Raw genomic sequence first — 20,467 nt, forward strand, 5'->3', positions numbered from 1 at the left:
CTCTGTGCTGCTAATATGCAGTGCTGCAAATGAATTAACATTAAAAGGTTTTCAGGTACTGCAAACTGCACATTCCCCTTGTGAGATGCACTCAAGACTATCTTCTGTATTTCAGAAAGTGGATATAAACCAAAAATCAATAGTCTATACCTTTCCCCTTACAAAACATTAAATTTGGCCAAAATTAGTCTAATTGGTTGAACTGGTCCAACCTGAATAACTAGGAGCCAGAAGAAATGAGGGTAAGGAGAAAAGCAAATATTTAAAGTATAATTAAATTACACCTTCCAAATTGCAATCTGCACATTTTTATACTTCCTGGTTTCTTGGGATGTAAATTAATCTCACAGCCAAAGGATATGTAAGTTTATCTTAAAGGCCCCTGATACATGTTACAGTTATTGTGCAATTAACTGGTTAACTGCACAATTAACTGAGATCAAGTATATGTACAAAGTACCTATCATGCTAGTAAAAGGTCAAACCAGCTATGAAGTTAAATCTTGAAAATGTGTACTAATTTCATAGCTGGGTGCTATGCACATGTAGCAAGGAATACATTATGTGATAGCAATCTGCCAGTCCTCTGACATCACAGGTATCCATCTCCAATGTAAACCTCTCTGAAAATGAACAAGGCAGAAACCTATGTCCCAGCATAGATCTGGGCCAAAGATCATGTCAGCACAGAGCAGATGGGCAGGGATACTCCTGCCATGTTGGAGTTGAGCCCAGGGTACCCCAGGCAGCAGAGGCATGGGGGAAGGGGAAATGCTCCTCCCACTTTCCCACACAAGTGCAGGGAGCCAGGGATGCCCTATCTGGCCTCACTGCAGCCTGGGTCTCCTGGGCAGCAGCAAGCTGGGGTGGGGATGGGAGTAGAGAGGGCAGATTCCCCTCCCCTCCCCCTCCCAACACCCTCTCCCCCATGCTTGGGAGACCCTGGGCTCTGATCCCGCTGGGCAGGGTGTCCCCAGCTCCATGTACAGGTTGGAAAGGATTTACCCTTCTCCCACAGCTTGCTTCCCTGGGAGACCCCAGGGGTTCTGGGGGATAAATTCTTTGTAGAGTCATCTAATTTCAGTGGTGCTGCTGACCAGTGAGAGCTCCCACAGCTAGTCATTGCAAGCTGTTGTTCCTTTTTCCTCCTTCTGACACCCTGCCCTATGCTTGTGTAGTTGTGCACATGGTGCAATGTCTTCATGCAAGAAAAGCTATGCTGCAATTGGACCAATGTCTAGAGCTGTTAAAGGGTCAAACATGATGTGAAGAAGTCTATGTTAGTGAGAGACTATCTAATTTAGACCTATTGCATTCATCTTCTAACATTGTCTGGAAAGTCCTAAAATTAGTTCCAAATTTAAATCTCAGCCATAATCAGTTGTAATATACTGCCAACAATCAAAACAGTTTATAACAAAATGTTTAGTTTTCTTGAAATTAACTGTTACCGAATTATCATTTTTAATCAATTCATTCTAGAATAGTTATTTTACTATATACTATGCTTTTTCCTATAAAAAAAAAAATCAAGGCCTGTGCAACCCTTCACCAAACCATATTAGATATAGCTGCTGTTATGTATAAGCATGTAACATACTCTATGTAACATACAGACCCCATAAAGTAATTCAATAGTCAGTTACTACTTGCGCACCATCTCTTTTGATGCATATACAAGTGAAATAATAAAAGCGTTCTTGTAAAATGAATGATAGAATCTACAGCAAAATTCTTCAAATTGATACCTTGGCTTATATAGGTTTTACTAGCAAACATCTGTCATTATAGATTCAGGGGGTAAATCCACTGTCAAATGCATTCACAAATCTTCTGTAAATGTTAATGAGATGTGTTTAAAGCTTCCCTTCTATGCAATATTAAAGTTTATATTTAATTTATGATTCTAATTCTGCAATATTTTTCTCTGTACAATGCTTAATAACAATTCAAATATATTTATTTCCTTTATTCACACAAGATTTAGCCTTCCATTTCTCAAGTTACCTTTGGACTAAAAGTTAAATTAAACAAAAAATACTTAAAAATTACAAATCATATGAAATACTATACCTAGTCCAAAGTCAGTTACCTGCCATTTTCATGATTGTATAACATCTTTATATTTCCAAAAAATCAAGTTTCCTTTATCCTTGTAACTGTAAGAAAACCACAGAAACCAGCAAAGAGCCTGAAACTGTACTTGTACACCTGCTTATCTTTATTCACATGAGTATTACCAATGGGGAACACTGGAATTGATTATAAGCAAAATGTTCTTAAAGCACAAAGTTAAATAAACTGAAAAGCATTATTCTTTAATCTCTTTTTATACCTTCTATGCTAGATTTTAATTATACTAAAAGATGTTAAACTTTTCTTTAGATGTCCGAGTTTTAAGTTGATTATGTTTCTTTAAGATAAATTAACATAGCTTTTATGGAAGTGCTATGAATCTTTTCAGCAGAGGTTTCATTGTGATTTTGAATAAACTGTTTCTTTTCCAGGTATATTTGCCTTCATGCCTTAGAACATACCTACCTGACAGAAACGTTCTGAGGTCACATTATTTTTGTTCATGTTTGGAGATACTCAAATATAACATGCTATAGAATTTCAAAGAATTCTTAAGACATTTGGGCATGATGGTAACAATTATATTAGGAAGAGAAGGATTTTCTCTAATATAGTGGGGATGTTATATAAACATAACTTACCCACTATACTGATAAATCTTAAGGTACATCTTATTTGATGAGCAGAGTAGCTGAGTACCCTGTACAGGGACAGAACAGTGCTGAGATCTAGTAAAGGTCATCAGATCTAGTGATCTAGAACAGACCTTTCTATCAGTTATGTAGAATGATGTTGTTTTGGATGCTAAAACCATTTTTGGCTATTTTGAGTGCTCAGGACATTTCTATAGATTCACAGATTTTAAGTGAAAAGGGTCTATAATCTAGTCTGACCTTTAGACAATAGAAGTTCACTCAGTAAGACCTACAGTGGAAGGCATTAATCCCACTCACTTCAAAAACAGAGACAACAATGCCCAATAATTTGGGGTGCAGACAGAAGTGACAACTTTAAATATGGCCAATCAGGTGAGAATCTGACCCCTCATCCCAAGGTGGGAGGGCTCCAATTCACCCACCCCACCCTTCAGCACCAGCTGGGGAGACCCCAAGAACGAGCTCCACTGTCTCTCCGCTGTCTTTCCTCTCTCCCATTCTGAAAACAGCGAGCACTGGCAGAGAGCGGTGGCCATTGCTAGGGGAACCTGGCTGCAGGCTCCCAGCCCAGAGCTAGATCCCCCCTGCCCCATGGAACCAACAGTAAACTTCTGTTTGGTCTATAGTGTACCTCAGAAAGCTTTGAAGAAATCATTCTGAGTTACTGCTGGGAGCTGCACTTCTGTCTGTACCTTTAGTGTAGAAAAGCATACCTTTAATTAAAGAACACCCCTGTTTGATTCAATGGTTCTTTAGGATGATGAATTTAACATATTCATTCATTAGCTGTAGGAACAGTTAATTGGCATCATTGTTAAGAAATTCCTAGTTACATCCTAAGATTTTTTACTAACTTTGATTTTCAGTCAATTCATCTTATGTCTTTGTCTCCTAGGCAGAAAGACTTCTAATGTTAGATGTTTTTCCTCAGTAATTTCTTACAGATTGTGACCAAAGTGCCTGTTCAACTTTCTTCCACTCACTCACTGTACAGTAAATTACTAAGTTCTTAAATAATGTTTTGTAACTCTCCCTTGAACCCACCCAAGTTTTCCAACTACCTTTTTTCAACATAGGGTAATGTTTTGGGTACAATGTGCTCCCTAAAGGAAGAATGTCAATGTGTTCATATTGTTCGGTGCTTACTGGATACCCTATGACCCAATCCAAGTGTCATGCTCTCTCTGACATAGTTATCTGTAAGGTGCAACTCAGAGGAGCATGTTAATACCTCTCTTTCTGCCATCCAGAACCCACCCTCCTCCTCCATTCCTGGTTGTGCTAAGAGTATAGTAGACAGCACACATGTAGCCTTGGCTTAGTCTTTCTCAACAAGCCTTCTACTTTCTCCTTCTCTCCCAAGCAATGACACAGAGAAGTTAATTATCTTTAAAGACTTTAATTGTCTTTAATTGTCGTTAATTAACATAGTCTTTGGGGAAGTTCTGGTCCCACGGGGCTCCATCTGCAAAACAATATTTTAAAAGGCAAATGAGTAACTGTATAATTTAAGAGAGAGTTTGGGATCGAAAACACGGTACAGGGCATTATTAAGGACACAGCATTACAGCCACTCCATCCCCAGCAACCCTCAAGTAAATCCATTTACCTCTGCATTTTATAAACAGCTACTGGCCTTCCCCTGTTCCCTTCCAAGATTCATAACAACAGACTCAACTGGAGAAAGCCTGAAGCAACTGTGCCAGGGGAACCGTGAGATGTCTTCCTGTTGGAGCCAGATCATTCTCAAGTGCCAAGGATGGCGACAAGAGGGAAACAGAAGGGAGGAAAATGATTGTCAGCAGTACCAAACTCTGATAAGCAAAACAGAGACTGGTGACAAACAGGACATCATCTTGATTTTAATTAAAAAATATCTGAATCTTACTTGCCTGAGCAAAGGTAAGGTGTTTATCATAACAGATGCCAGTATGACATGCACAGAGGTGGGAAGGGAGCCAGGGTGTTCTTGATACACTTCTGACTGTCCTCTGATGTCTTTGTGTGTAAGGACATGGTGGCTGTTTCTAACAGTACCCAGGCAGCTTCATGCAGGATGGAACTACTTGTATTAAATAATGAGAGAAGATAATTATGTAAATATAAAACTCTACACAGCCACCAGAACCAGGGAACTAAGCAGGGCAGTGAGGCAAGGGTCACCAAACCAGATAGGTGCAGAGATACACAGAGTGACAGTCCAGCCTCAAGTGGTGGATGGGAAGGACCAGGGCTAAGTAGAGATAGTCAAAAGCATAAAGCTGAATCAATTCAGTCTTTGCAGGTTAGTCTACACTGCATAGACTAAATTGAAACAGAAGTGAACAGACATTTAACTTTGATACAGGAAATGCAGCCATGTGCCTGCAGTGGCTCAGGCCAGAAGCCGGGAGGTAGTAGAATACGACTCTGATTGTGTGTTCACTTCCTCTTCCTGCTGCCCCAAGGTCTCTTTGATTTGCAGTCCAGAATTACAGTAACAGGACTCTGCAGGGTTGCTCTTCATTTCCTCTTCCTGTTTCCAGGTGCCTCTGGGAATTGTAGTCCACAGTTGCAGCTAGCAGTAAGTTTGAGCAGGAGAAGGGTGTTTAACTCCCCTCCCTGGCCTCAGACCCCAGCTGTGGTTCGCCTGGGTGAGGGCAGTCTGGGCTGCATCCACAGCTGGGCTTGCTCCCTCTCCCCCGTCTCAGCCAGCCCTTCTGAAGCAGACAGCCCAGCCCAGGACTGAAAAGCATGCTAGGATGCTGGGGGACTGTGATTTAACTTGAACCAGGAAGGGTCAGGGACAGAAATTTTATAAACCGGTTTGACCTAAATCAATTAAGTCTGATACTACAGTCAACCAGGTTTATCTTAAACCAGTTACAGCCATTTTGAAACTGGTTTATGTACACTGAGCTTCTGTTCTGTTATAGGTTTAAACCAGTTTCTGATCACTTAAGCTGATTTATATGTAACTTCTGTTCCTAGCCCAGATGCTTGTGGAAACATCAGAGCTATGCCTGATATCCATCAAGTACTCTGTGTGGTGACTTACATTATGTAATAGAAGTATGTGGATATCCAGTTAAACAGTATTGCAGTCTCTAATCTTCAGTCATGAATGGAATGTATGCAGTATTAAAATACCTTTTGCATTTCAGGGGTCCTGTCTTGCTGGTTCCCTCTTGTATAGGCATGACAAACTGTCAGAAAGTCAAAACCAATCATATAAACAGCTGTGTTCCCTATACAGCCTTGTATGCCAACTAGGGGTGTACTGATAGAGATTTTTGCAGCCGATACCCAATTTTTAAGGAGCAATATTCACCGATACCGATCCAACTTCTGATACCCAGCCTGCAATGTGGACAGCTGCCTCCAGCTGGTAAGTTTGGTGTGGTGGAAGGGGAGGGAAGGGGCATACAGGTTGCAGATCAAGTCCCCTATGGTAAGGAAGGAGTCGGGCTGAGGCTGGGCTGAGGCTGGGGCAAGGGCTGCCCAGCTGGGGTGGGATGGGCAAGGGACAGTGCTGCAGCCTGTCCAGGGGGTGCAGGGAGGTGGGGTGGCTCCTGCAGCTGTGCGTCACTTGTCTGGGTGCTGCTGGTCCAGCAGTTCATCCAGCAGCTCCCACTGCTCATCCAGGACAGCTTGTGGGGGGGGGTGTGGTTGTACCCCTGGATCTGCATGGGTCATGGTGGGGCTGGCTGGGGCTGTGCCAAGTTCTGCCCAGTAGGGCAGAGCTCTTCTGAGAAGGGGCTATGGTGAATTTGTGGCTGCAGTCTCTCCCCTGTAGCCCCATTCCCAGCGCAGCTCCTCGCTGCCGGAAAGAGCTTGGCATAGCCCCGGCCCCAGCCCACCCAGATCCAGGGGCACATGCCCTGCACATGCCCTTCCAGATGAGCAGCGGAAGTAGCAGCAGGATGAGCAGGCGACTGCCAGATGAACCACTGGATCAGGAGCTCCCAGATGAGCAGCATGCAGTGGCAGGTGCTGCCCCTCTCTCCCTGCGCCCTCTGGATGAGCCATAGCACCGTCCTGTGCCTGCCCCACCCTGGCTGGGCAGTGCTTGCCCCAGCCCTTGCCCCAGCCCCAGCCCCACTCCTCCCTTACTGCAGGGGCCTTGATCTGTCCCCCACACACCCCTTCCCTCCCACTCCACCACACCAGACTTACCAGCTGGAGGCAGCTCTCCCTGCTGCCGGGCTGTGCTCCTTGCTGCCTGTGCTGCGCTGTGGCTGCAAACATGTGCCATTTATTGGCCAAATTACCAGCCTGATATGGACAATTTACAATATACTCAGCCTTCAGAACCTTTCACTTCTGCTTAAGGATTCTGCAAGTGCATATCAGAAAAGCAGTTTCCAGGAAGATTAGGTAAGGATCTAGATCACAAAACATAAGGGCTATTTTCCTCACTGACCTCACCTAAGAGCCTTCTCACACTGGAAAACACCAGGGACAAGACTGATTCTAAGGACAACATAGACAACAGAGTTAAGTGAATCAAAGCCTATACTGCAGCAACAAGGTAATTTCTCAGCAAGTGTTGATTCTTTCCATTAGTGGGTAATTATACAAATAAATTGGGAGCAATAAATGTAGAAGACAAGCTGCAGACCTCATAACTCCACAGAATTATCATGTATTGAAAGTTGAGGTCCCTCAACTAGGAAGCACCACTATCTATATTCCTTTTTTTGTAGTACACTGGACAATACTAAGAACAGTCGAATCAGTAGTGATGTTTTTTGTCATCACATACTTTTTTTTTTACCAGATTTTACTGTGCCATCTATGTTTTCTGTTTTGATTGTATTTGCAAAAATTATTTTGTCCACAAAGATGGAAAGAGACCCCAGTGCAATAATTCACTTCTCTCATCCTAGCTGGCTATCTATTCTGGTCTCATGTTTTGCAATGCACCCAATAAGGGAATGATACTGCACCTTACTTGCAAGATTTCTTGCTGCAGTTTCTGATGCAGAGCCTGAACTCACTACACTTCTAAATACACATCAGTATTCCTGAATGTTCAGTCCCAGGAATTAGTCTGAATTGCAAAGATTCAGCAGTAACCAGTACCTCTGGGCACTGGAAATATTGTGCTGACCCTCCCATGATTTGTTGGAATTTTTAAGGAGCATTACTAATTCTTCCTGTAGGTAGGAGAGCAATTTTTCATAGCAAGCATGTCTCAGTAGTGTCAAGCAAACAGTAGGTCAATTGATTTCAGATTTTATTTAAGAAAATCCAGGCAATGTCTTGCCCCTGATTAAAAAGAAAGATACACATTAAAAATCAGTAATAAAATAGTATTTAAAAAATACCCTAACAAATTATTTTCAAACCAGACTACACACGTCACCACAAAAATGAAAAGCAGAAACACTGCCTTCTTTTCTCTCTTTCCTGACTGGTTCTTGGTATTAAAAAAAAGAAAAGAAATTTAAAAAAAAGAAGTCAGAATGCAGTCTTAATTTGAAGTTTAAAATGACTAAGCAAGAAGGAGAGTCTTCCATGACTGACAGCTCTTTAAATAACAGGTCAGTTCTGGAGGACCATAAAGTGTGTAGGGAGTGGCAACTTATCAAGCTATCCATCATCAGAAAATAGTGTGAGGGCCAGCTCTTCAACCTCTGACGTCTGAAAAATAAAAGACGACAGTTCATTAGCTGACAATAATATTAAGACTAAATTCAGTTACTATGAATAGCAGTTATCACCCCCATTATAGCTTACTTAATTTACCATCAAATAGCATTCAATCTTTCAAAACTAAGATTCATTCTTCCAGAATCTCTCTAGTTGGCAGAGGAGCCATATAAGCAACAATGAGAAGATAGCTTCTCTGAAGTCTTTGACCCAGTGGAAGCTATTCTGAAAAAGTCATTTTCCTTCCTAATGGGGAAAAAACACAAAGATACATGGCTTAACATTCAAATACAAACATAATGCCCAACCTTGCACGCCCCACACTCAGAAGGCAGAGTGGAGGCATTGGAGGCAGACAGATCCTGCTTGAAAGGTGCAGACTTGGGTGCCTCGCATGAGGAATTTTAAAAATTTGGGGACCATACATATGGAAGCAGGGAGGAACTTTATAAATGACTTACCTCTCTTGCTGCTACTGTTGTCTTCAATAACTTTAACCCTTGTCCAAGCAGAAGTCTGGTTACTGAATCCAGAGGCAGTTCAACAGAGCTCTATTGTCCTCTTCAGTTACTATTGTTTCTACTTCTGTGTGAGGGCTTAGTATCTCCTAAGGTCAATATGAATGAGTTCACGGAGTGAACAGATTAATATGTGAGCCAGGCACAAGTAACCAGGAATCAACAGCACCGCTATACAGCGTTTGACCAAAATGCATTGTTTCCCATCTCAGAGAAATTGCAGGAGGATCACATGAAAAGATCCACCACCAGAAGAGTAGTATACTAGGAGGCCAGGGTTTTTAGACATGTATTTGGGCCTGATTCTGCTCTCTATTACAACTGCATGAATCTGGAGAAATTTTATGGATTTCAGTATAATTTATTTTGTATTTACATCAGTGTAATGTACACCAAGCAGAGAAATGTTAAGAGTTCTCACTGAACTGAATCTCCAGTCACCAACTGTACCTCTAAGGGGATGGAAGACAGCACCAATGTTATCATAGACTGACAAAGGAGTGACAGACAAAGGAGTCTGATGATGCAAATGTGTTTGCTACTGCAGTCAGATGTTCTTAATGAACAGACAAAAATGGCTTTTAGCATATGTACGTCAAGTGGTTCAGTCTGTCTTTGTAATCCTTTTCTCTCCAGCCAGTTCCAGGATTAAGATCAACAGTTGAAAGAGGGTGACAAAGACAGTGCTTAATATAATATACTTCCTTCTCAAAGGAAAGACTTGGTCTACCACCGCTGTCAAAGAACAAGGAATACTTTAGTGATCAGCAGCATCTCAGCGATCTTCATTACTCCATTAATTTTGATTCCTTCTACAAAGAAACAGTGACAAATGTGGTACAAAAACAATTTTAGAAAAATGTTGTTCTTAAAATTATAGTGCCTTCTCCAGCATTGCCAATAGACTGATTTCTGGGGCTACAAAATCATTTTCTCAGCAGCCCCTCTCATTTCCTAATAGTAGAATAAAATCAGCATGAGGTTTATAAGTTGTATATGAATATATAAAGAATTAACTATTCACAATTAAGGGATAATATGGAAGCACTACAAATTATGCAAGAACCAGGGAAAGAGGGACAAAGGGATAGCTTACCCCTGGCTCTTATGTGGGTCAGTGGGGGAGAGTGAGGAAAGAGATACTGCTTTGTCTGTTGTAACTGACATCAAAAGGGGCTGGAGAGAAGCAGAGGCTTAATTATGATCCTTGCAATGGTCCATAGAGCTGGCTGAGGACATAGGGGAAAGCTAGGTACAACATACAAGAAGGCTATTAGAGCCCTGATACTTCCTTTTCACTTCCAGTATACTAAAAGTCTGGGATGTTTTCCCTGGGATATATGAACTTTCAATTCATGTCTTCCATACTTAAAACCATGTACATTATGGCATTACGTTCATTATTCCTCAAGGTGTAAATGTCCCATGAAAGCTACTTATTTTAAGTAATTTATTTCCAATATAGAATTTCAACTCAAACTATTTTTGCCTATTTAGGGAAAGATGTTGATTACAGAACTCATCTCATTACTATTAATGACCAGCTGGAGGAATTCACCCTTCTTCCCTCTGTGCTGGGGGAAGCAGGCTGCAAGAGGATGTTTAAGTTTGCTGTGAGTTCAGCACGATCCTACAAAATACACCACTAGAAGATACACATTGTACTAGGATAGTTTTGTGCCCACCATCATGTTCATGAGTGCTCAAAAGCATAAGGTCACACCAAACATGGCCAAGAGTAATGGTGTGTTCTCCATACTTTTTCTTTCATTTGTTTTCTGTGTTTGTTTTTTTCTTGAAAATTAGAGCTAATACAGTAATGAAGAAGAATTTCATTGTTAACATCCTGCTTGGCAACTATGCATTAAACTAAGGGTTTCAAACACCTGGTCCAAGGACTCGTGCAATTTTTAGAACAACAAAAAATCCCACATGCAACAAAAACCATGATTACCAGAAGCATTTGCAAGGATGCTGCAGAGTTGATGTTAAGGGAACACTTTAGAGTTAAAAAACTAATCAGTAATCTGCTATATTCTAGGCAAGGAGTGGGCTCCCCAAATGCAAGGGAGACTTAGTTCAGTAAGCGACTTTCCAGAAGAGAAGGGCCTGAGCCAAAATCCCATCTCTGCAAAGCTTGTGAATCTGGATATAAGCCTTGTTTGCCTGGGCTCATTTCTATTCTTGAGCTTTATCAGGTTGGATTGTTGGAGGGGGTGACAATAATAGAAGACAGAAATTTACTTTCTTTGCACAAAACCAAAACTGGGTCTTGTTAAAGGAGTAAGAGTGGCTGGATGCACTGTACTGCTATTTCCAAATATGGTCTCCAGGACAGATTCAAGGGCCCATGCAATGGTGTTGCGGTCTTGGCTGAGTGGTAATGTAAAGCAAAAAAGAGATTAAGGGGCAAAAAAAGGTTTCAGCTGCACATCAAAAGAGAAAGAAGTATTCACAGCCACATACATCATACTCAAGCAGATCATGTTTTATGCACCTTTTCAGGAAGACACTGAATAACTCATGTTTCTGTCTTCTTGAACGGCTTCTCTTTTCTAGTTAATTAACTGATTCCTAGACTCCTCCATTAAAGACTTTAGTCTGTGTATAAAGACTGTTATAACCTCCTAAAGGGACCATTTGCTCTGGAAAAGGTTGTAAGCACCCCCATTTCTAAAATTTCCCCCAAGCAAGAATGAAAACAGTCAGAGTCACAGTCAAAGACAACTAGCTAGATGATGATTCCACATGCCTCCCAGACATAATGTCAGCTCTGATGAGACTCCCTTTGGACATTAAAGTCTAACCTTTGATATTATGCTAGGATATAATCATAGCTCTGAAAACCAGGCTGAAACCATAATCTTTATCACTACTGACCGTGCCTGCCCTCCTGTGTTGAAGGTGATGTGCTTTGTTGGAATTCTGTGAGACTTGTGGACCATCAAATTGAAATACTAACTAATCTATTCACTTCAAAAGTGCCTGGATGACTATGCCCCTTCCTTCTTGTACACAAGCCTAGTTCCAGTGATCCAGGTGCAGCAAAATATTTTAACGGGGATTAATTAGGAAAGTTGATCTGGAGCAACTTGCAGAAATGCGTCTCTTTTTTACTAGACCAATAAGAACACTTCAGCTCAGGGCTCTATAATGCTATGACTTAAAAGTATAATTGCAGATCTAGATCAAGATCTCAGTCCCCACCCCTGACCTTATCTGGAACAAGACCCACCCAGTATCTTGAATGGGTCAGAAATAGACTCTGTTCCAGTATTCTGCCATGGCAGCCATGCTCAGTGGGAATGATTCTACCAGCAGGATCAAAGTTTAATCATGCACAGGTTGAGAGCAAGACATTCCTGGGCTTATGGCCGTGGAACCAAATAACAGTATAACACTGATCACTCAGTAAGCTGCAGGGTGTGCAGGGCACTGAAAAAGTCAATGGGAGACCCTCCACTGACTGGAAGGTATTTGGCTCTTAAAGCATAATGCAACACTGTTTATTGCCCACGCAATCCTCAAGTAGCAATATCATATATCACCATTATAACTGATGCTGTTGAGATTCAACAGCAGCATTAAAGTTGTAATAGTAAGTAAGCATTTCCTGTTAGAGGCATACTGATAAAGCTCAATATTTCTGTAGGGCAAGCAGAAACTACAGTGATGTGCACATTATAAATATATAACATCACAACAAAATTATAATAAAAGGTCATATGTTACAATATTCATTATTTATTGCTCTGACCCTTAAAACTGTGGTACTGCTTAACTGTTTAAACATGTAAATTAATCATAAGGCATTAACAAGGCATTTTGCAATATTGGCCTCATGACTTAATTTAATAAGATAAATATAATTCATCATACTTAACTCCTCTAAGAAGAGTATGCAGAATTATATAACCACAATTTCTGACATTCTGTGTCAGAATACCAATCTTATCTCATCATCAGAGAGCAGGTGGGAAAACTATAGTTTACTATATGTCAAAAAAAATGCAGTACAGATTAAGTTACACACTGTAACTTTTTTAAATAAATGAATCCTACAATCTATAGGAAATCAATAATGCAAGAGTCTTCATAAGAAATAAGAAATGTAGGTGCTGCAGAATAGGTTCCCAATTCAGCAGACTTACACATACACTTAATTGCATAGTCGCCTAAGACTTAGGCAAAGCTTAACTCCTGGATTTCAATGGGATGAAGAGCACGCAATGTCAAGTATTTGTATAAGTTTTTATAGCACTCCAGTGCAGGGTCTTGATCCTGCCTAGGAAACAATGCAGACAGACTCCTACAACTGTATGAAACTCCACTAAATTCAACAAGGCTATGCTAAGAGATCACAGAATCATAGAAAAGTGCAGCTGGAAGAGACCTAGTTGAACCCCCTGCCTGAGGCAGAATCATCCTTATCCAAGCCATCTTATACAAATCCATTGTCCAACCTATTAGACCACAGCCAACCCTGATACAACAGCAAGACATAACACCCTAACCTGCCACAGGTAATCCAGGGGGACTGAGGTGGCCAACTACCTGCTGCTGAAGACGTTAGAAAATGCTTGAGAGATCCAATAGGGCCACGCCCCTGCCTACAAAGGAAGGCAAAAACCTCCAAGGTCTGTCCCAATCTGACCATGGGGTAAAATTCCTTCCTGATCCCACATATGGTGATAAATTTGACTCTGAGTGTAGGGCGCCATACCCTTGAGGCCAGGAATCTCCAGGTTAAAGTCCCAGCAGGAACTCTGGCATGCCCCAGTCAGAATCCCCAGCCTTGGCCACAATCAATACCCAACGCTTTTGAGGACGGTTGAGGGGGAATTCCTTCCTGGACCCATGTGGTAATCAGGAAAGCCCAGAAGCCTGGGGAATACACACTATGTGGCATAGGCATAGCAACTCCTGGATTATCCCTGATCAATGCTTAACTAACTTCTTCTTGAACACCTCCAATGGTGCATATTCCACAAATTCTCTAGGCAGTCTATTCCACTGCTTCACTGTTCTAACAATTAATTTTTTTTCCTGGTATCCAATCTAAATCTAGTTTCCCGCAACTTCATGCCATTAGTCCACGTCACACTCTCTGTACCAAGAAAGAAAAGGTGTTTCCTTCCATGGTAGTCCTTCAAATATTTGAAGACTCCTAATATGTCTGTTCTTGAGTGCATCTACATGTCCCCATATGGCGACATTATTATGGTGCCATAATTCTTTTAGGAAGTACTAAAGCACGGTGCAGTATGGGTGATTAGACGCATATGATTGCCACGCCACTGCAGCACACCATACGGCGACGTAGTGCATCACAGAAAGTGAAAATGAGTGACTTTACACAAAAGGCCAGGATTTCTAAAAGTGGCTTATGATCTTGGGTCAAGCTACATTAAAGAAGACTGATTTTAAAAAATTCTGAGCTTTGCCTAAAAATCAAGATCCGTTAGGTATCTCAAGCTGAGAACACTAAAAACTGAAGCTGCTTTTGAAAATTTTAAGCCAGGAGTCACCAAGCTCAGAAAAAGGCAAAACACAGGTTGGGGCAGTGTATTACTGTTTTAATAATACAAAAGTATTAAGCAAATAGGATTTCCAAGTTGAAGGGGTCTATCAAGCCATTTTTCAAAAATAAAAAACCCCAAATGCTCTTTTCTGAAAATGGGATAAAGTCAATTCCAGTCTACAATGTGATTTATGTAAAACTGCTTGCTCTCCAGGAAAATAAGTGTCTTTAGGTAGTATTAAAGTTAATAGTCATAGCTGATGTATTACAGGTGTTGATCTCTTTCCAGAAAAATGTGACATTCTTGCATTCTCCTACTTTTTATCATTCCAAAGAAATGTGTTTGCTTGGATTCAGCTCTGAACTGTGCCAGTTTGTATCATCAAGTCTGACTGGATGCAAAAAACAATAGCGAAAGTTTGCTCAAAAATGTGTGGAATGGCCAGGTGGAATGGTCAAAAAACTGAAAGTGCTAAAACAGAGAAAAGAATGTCTCTATCAGCAAGTTTTACCAGCTGGACTTCATGACTGCTTTAGCCATAATAAATGCATGTCTCTTGCAAGGAGAATACAACTATGCCACAGAGAGATTAGCTGGTTTAAGGAAGTATATTTTGTCATTTCCTGCAAGAGGTGGCTCTGTAGTTTCAAATCCCCTCCCACAACCTGCCCACCATTGTACTATACTTTAGAAACTAATAATATTTCCTAAACTTTCATGCAACTCTTCTCAGCATTCGTGGCCCATATAGCTCAATGAATTAAGGGGACAATTTTAACACGCATAAGAAATGCATATCAATTAGATGCCTGGTGAACAGGAAATCTATTTTTTCTCTGATAGAAAAAATATTTTTTTCTTTTTCTCAGCATTCACAGTCAGGTGGATTCTGGATGGGATTACTAAGCACATTTTTCATACTTAATCACAACTCCAAATATGCCATTACTAAGGCTCAATTAAATACAATACTTTTATAAACTGGGATTGGATCAGATTTGCTGCTGCAGTCTAATAGCCTCATGCTATCCTGGTAGTGCAGAGCTAGATGTGTAAGCAACCAGAACTCCTTAGAGTGGAGAAAATGCTCAGGTGAATCGTATACCACCTCAACATGAGGGGTGGATGCATCAGGGTTAAAAAAAAATGGAAGGTGGGGGTTGGACAGAGACTGATGCTGGCTATTTTTTAGTTGGCAGAGGGCCTTTAAGGGGGCCTCTTCTTGTTGATCAGGAGTAAGTGGTGGGCAGAGCTGGCCCCACCACTCACTCCTGATCAGTAGGGAGGCTAAAACTGCAGTGTAAGATATGGTGTTGTTTTTGCCTCCCAGTTGGTGAGCAGCAAACAGAAGGGCCAACCGGGCCCCTCAGCCAATCAGCAATGCGGGGGGGAGGGAGGAGAATGTGTGGAGGAACCTGCAAAATTAAACAAGTTGCATGCCTCCTACTTCTTGCCATAAATTTGGTAGGTCCCTACATATTAATTAGAGCAGGGGTGGGTAACCTCTGGCCCATGGACCAAATGCAACCCATGGAGGCGTCACATCTGACCCACAGGGCTCCCCACATGTCAGGGAATTTGGTGGTAGGGGAGCAGTGGACATTAATATGGCCACACAATCCCTGCCAAATTCCCAAACCTCAAGCCCTGCATCCCTATTCAGAGACAGGCTGCGCCCCGCTTCCCACCATGGTGATGAATTAGGGCCAGACTACGCCCCTTTCCCCACCACCCTGAGATTGGGCAATGCCCCCTTTCCTGTGGGGCTGGGTTGGGGCAAAGCCATGCCCCTTTTCTCCTGTAGAGCTGGGACACTCCCCTTTCCCATTAGGCCAGGTTGAGGCTTGGCCACACACCCTTTCCACCATGGGGCCAGGTCAAGCCCCTTCTGACCCGTGGGGCTGGGCTCAGGCCAGGCAGCCCCCCACCCCACTCCAGTCCATGATCAGACAAGGCAGTGCTCACCCAGCCCAATGTGGAAAAAGGTTTAGAAATAGAGCAGCACTCAAGAAGCTCTAAATCTCTGGTGCTCAACCTTTTTGGCCCACAAGCCAGATAAGCAGTGTCAGATCCATCTGCTGGCCAGATTCAGTCCATGGGCCTGATCCAATGCATGGTGCTGAGCCAGTGGTGGCCCAATCCTTTGCAGCTACATCAGTCCTAGCTGGGCTATTCCTCAGTGTATGCACTGGGCCCTGGCTCAATCCAGATGCATGGGTATGAGGCTGGATCCCTCTGCATTGGGCCAGCTCAGCTAGGACCAATCCAGCTGTCTTGGGGCTTGGAAATTTGGTGGCAGGGGAGCAGTGGCAGTGTTAATTGCCACCACTCCCCCACCACCAAATTTCTGGACTTATGAGATGACCCTCAGGCTGGATCTGACCTTCTGCTCTAAACTAATACCAGGGGCAAAGCTGAACTTACTGCAAAATCAAAGAGCTTTAGTTTTTTCTTTATGCTTTCTGACTCTCTGTATATATAGAAAATCTGACTCCCTCTCTATCTATCTATATATATAGATGTTCAAACTTGGAGACTGCAAAACATTTTGAGATCGTCAGCATGTAAGGGGCTGTATAAAGAACAAAATATTTATGAGTAGCTAGTAGTAGCTACATATGGCTAGTGTGTGAGAGTGTTAATAGCTGTCAAGTTGTACACTAGATATCCAAACACTCTTGAGCTAATAATATTCAGCACAAAGGCATGACAGTAGTGGCAATTATAGAGCAATACTTTGGCATTGCTTCTAACAAGTAAATTAAAAATACTTTAAATGTACAAAGTTAGAGTAGGATTCATTAATAAAGATGTCATTTATTCATAAAATTACTCTTCTACTCTACCAACATACTGCACTTTGGGTAAACTTACATAAGTTAGTACATCCTCAGCTATTCTTTTACAGTCACCAATAAACATTTATTAAACACATATAAAAATGAACAGTTTACATCCCACACTTGTTTTTTTTTTCCATTCCAGGACAAAACAAGGAACAAATTAAGTTTCTGGGGCACTGTAAGCTAGGTAGTATTAAAATGAGTGGTGAAAGATAGTATGGTTGTTGAGGGACTGACTGGATTTGATTTTTAAAGTCTAGAATTGTGGCAAAGGAAGTTTCAAGTCAGTTCTGGGTGGAAGCTGGGCTTCACTAAAACAGGACTTTCAGTTTTAACTATTGTTCTCAGGTCCTGTGGCTCTGATTACATTTGGAGTTGCAATATTAATCCATGTTTTGGTCTTAGCTATATCTTAGTTCCTCCTTAAGCTTTTCCTACTCTTTTCACCAGCTTATTTGTGTGTTTGCAAAAGCAATGACAGTAGCGGCAGTATACCTCAGGCAAATGAACCAACGTCTCTATCGATATTTGGGTAACTGGCTTGTACAGGGATCACTAGAACAATATGCCCTACAGTAAGTGAAGGCACAGCTTAAATTTAGCCAACTTAGGATTCACTGTGCATTACTGAAAGTGTTGAGTAAATTCAGCACTACAATATATGTACACACTAAGACTAGAAGTGTCTGGAATATTTTTGACTGAATAGAGTTTTTTCAGAGCGAAAACGTTTAGTGGGAGACACTTCATTTATTTTTGCTGAAATCTTCATTAGGAAGCCGTTTTGCATCTATGGTTCTCTAGCCCAGTTGTTCTCAAACTTTTTTGTACCAGGACCCATTTGTAAATATCAATAGCCAGTCCCAACATAGTGCCCCTCACTCCCAACTTGCTGCCTGCTGCCCCCAGACCCCAGTGTGTGGGGCAGGGGGTGGGTGTGCAGGGTAGGGTGAGGTATGCATGGGGCAGGGGGGACCCCAAGCAGCCCCTTGCAGGCTGGAACTCTGCCATCCTGCAAGGGAAAAGCCAGTTTCCCAAGTTTTTCTCTTTTAAAGGAGAATCCACATTTTAAAAGTTTATTCGCAATCCTTTCATATATTCTTGAGACCTACTTTTGCGTCGCAACCCATAGGTTGAGAAATGCCACTCTAGCCCAATGTGAACAGCTAAAGAGAGTGTTATACTCTACAACCTTCTGGATAGAGTGCTCACAAGAGACATGGAAGAACCATGTTCAAGGACCTGCTCTGCCTGATTCAGAGCTAAGTTTTTCATCCCAGATTACTCTGGATCAGATAGAAAAAGACACAAATCTGAGTTTCTAACAGGCCATCCCAGTGACCTAACCACCAGGCTACTGAGTGTGAGGCAAAGTAGAGAGTCTCTCTCTTTGCACCCCTCAAAACCAGAAATTAAATCATATGAAAACATTTGAGAGATTTTATTTTCATTTTTATTTCAAATGGAGAGAACCAAATGCCAGATCCTAAAAATATGCTGTATTGTTATCCACCAGACATCTCTCAGTTAAGAGACATTTCTGGAAACATCTAGAAAAGTTGTTGCCCACATCACTCCAATTGCAAAACCCTGCAAGAAAACGTAGCAGAGTTCAAAGCATAGCTATGCTGTCAGGTTCATTTATGGTATGTTACTGAAGACTATGGACAAACATTAATAGTATTTGGAACCAGTACTCTCCAGTACTATTCAATTATTCCTACTGTAAAAATGGTAGTTCAGTTGGGAGTTTCAGTTAAAAAGCAGGACCTGTTATCAGTAAGACCAGAGAAGATCAATGGAAAAAATCCATTAAATAGACCTTCTCCTTATCTTCCTTAAAATACACACTCCTGACAAATATCTTCCTATAAGGCTATCTATATAATCTGCAAAATCTGTCTTTATTACAACGTAACCACATCACTTTTCTCCACTCACAGAATGAAAGCCACAGAAAAAACGCTTCAGGGAATTCCAGCGTCTTAAAGCAAACTTGTCAGTTTTAATTACAGTATGGTGGCTCTATAATACATAAATAATCAGACAGCAACCAAAACTAGACCTGTTCTGACGTTGACAATTTCCATGCGATAATCCACAGGGGCATACACACAGTATATTCAGACTGATATATTCTGTAGACATATGTTACATGTGACAATGATGGTCATCTAAAAACACTTTAGAAAGTTAACTAATGATAGACAGTTCCCAAAACAAAGCATTTTATCATGTCTGTGCTTGAGAGAGAACCACATTCATTGTTATCAGGGTATAGCTATAAGATACATATACATGACATAAATATATACTTTATACACATATAACAGTTCATGCAAATCTGTGAATACTATTTGGGTAATGATGTGACATACACCATACAGATTCCATTAGGAGCTTTTCTCATGACCATATTTAGGTCATTTTTGTTAATATTTTCTTTTCCTAAACTAAACATTACATATTTGGAGAATGTGGAAGCATCTTACCTTGCTTCCATTTTCTCTTGCCTCTTGTTCCATCTTGAGGTCAGAAATTAGGAGGTTCTTGTATTTATTCTTTCCATTACTGTTGTGATCATCTAGTCTGTATTCTGAAGTCAGCTGAGCAGAGAGGGGACTATCACTCAGGTTCAAAGGCTGCTCATCCTGGTCCAGATTTGTTTTGCCATTACTGTTGGTTTCTGCCATCTCCCTGCAGTGTGTTCCTTCTGAAGCATTTGAACTGTGTCCCACGGTCTCATTGCCATTAAAACTCTCTGCAGCTGAATCATCTATTAAAAAAAAATATATTTTTTCAGTAACATGCCACCATTGTTATCTTGTACCGGATCAAACAGAATTTATACATTTTCAATAGCAAAATTAAAATAGTTTAAAAAATTACTAGCCCCAAATATGTTTTTGCAACATACAAATAAAAATGTTCAAGAAAGATTGGGGCAAAATATGATAAAATGACAATCTAAGTTATGGTAAAAGTTAAAGGTTGACAAAGTTATGGATGAAGTTAAAGGCTCGTGTCCTAATGCAATTGTGAATACCTCCCCCAAAAAACAAACAAACAAACCCCAAAAACCCAAAAAGACCCAACAGTATGTTATCTTAGAATTTTTGGCACAAATTTTATTCTTATCCATCTGTCAGTCCATATGTCCATCCATCCAAGTCCATCACTAGTATCACATATTTTTTAAACCAATGCAGTTGCATGTG

The 20,467-nt window shown here is 41.1% G+C and overlaps 1 protein-coding gene across 3 annotated transcripts in view; it reads right to left on the minus strand.

Moving 5' to 3' along the window:
• The window catches only part of NOL4 (nucleolar protein 4), a 291,097-nt gene that overhangs the window by 95,583 nt on the left and 175,047 nt on the right, over positions 1 to 20,467 (minus strand). For all 3 annotated transcript variants that reach the window (XM_090039912.1, XM_090039913.1, XM_090039914.1), the window contains one exon: positions 19,742 to 20,025. In XM_090039912.1, the coding sequence (XP_089896038.1) occupies positions 19,742 to 20,025 (284 nt within the window). The remainder of the gene's footprint in view (positions 1 to 19,741; positions 20,026 to 20,467) is intronic.

Source organism: Crocodylus siamensis, chromosome 3, assembly GCF_052110815.1.
Source record: "Crocodylus siamensis isolate JL-2025a chromosome 3, ASM5211081v1, whole genome shotgun sequence".
Taxonomy (NCBI): Eukaryota; Metazoa; Chordata; order Crocodylia; family Crocodylidae; genus Crocodylus; species Crocodylus siamensis.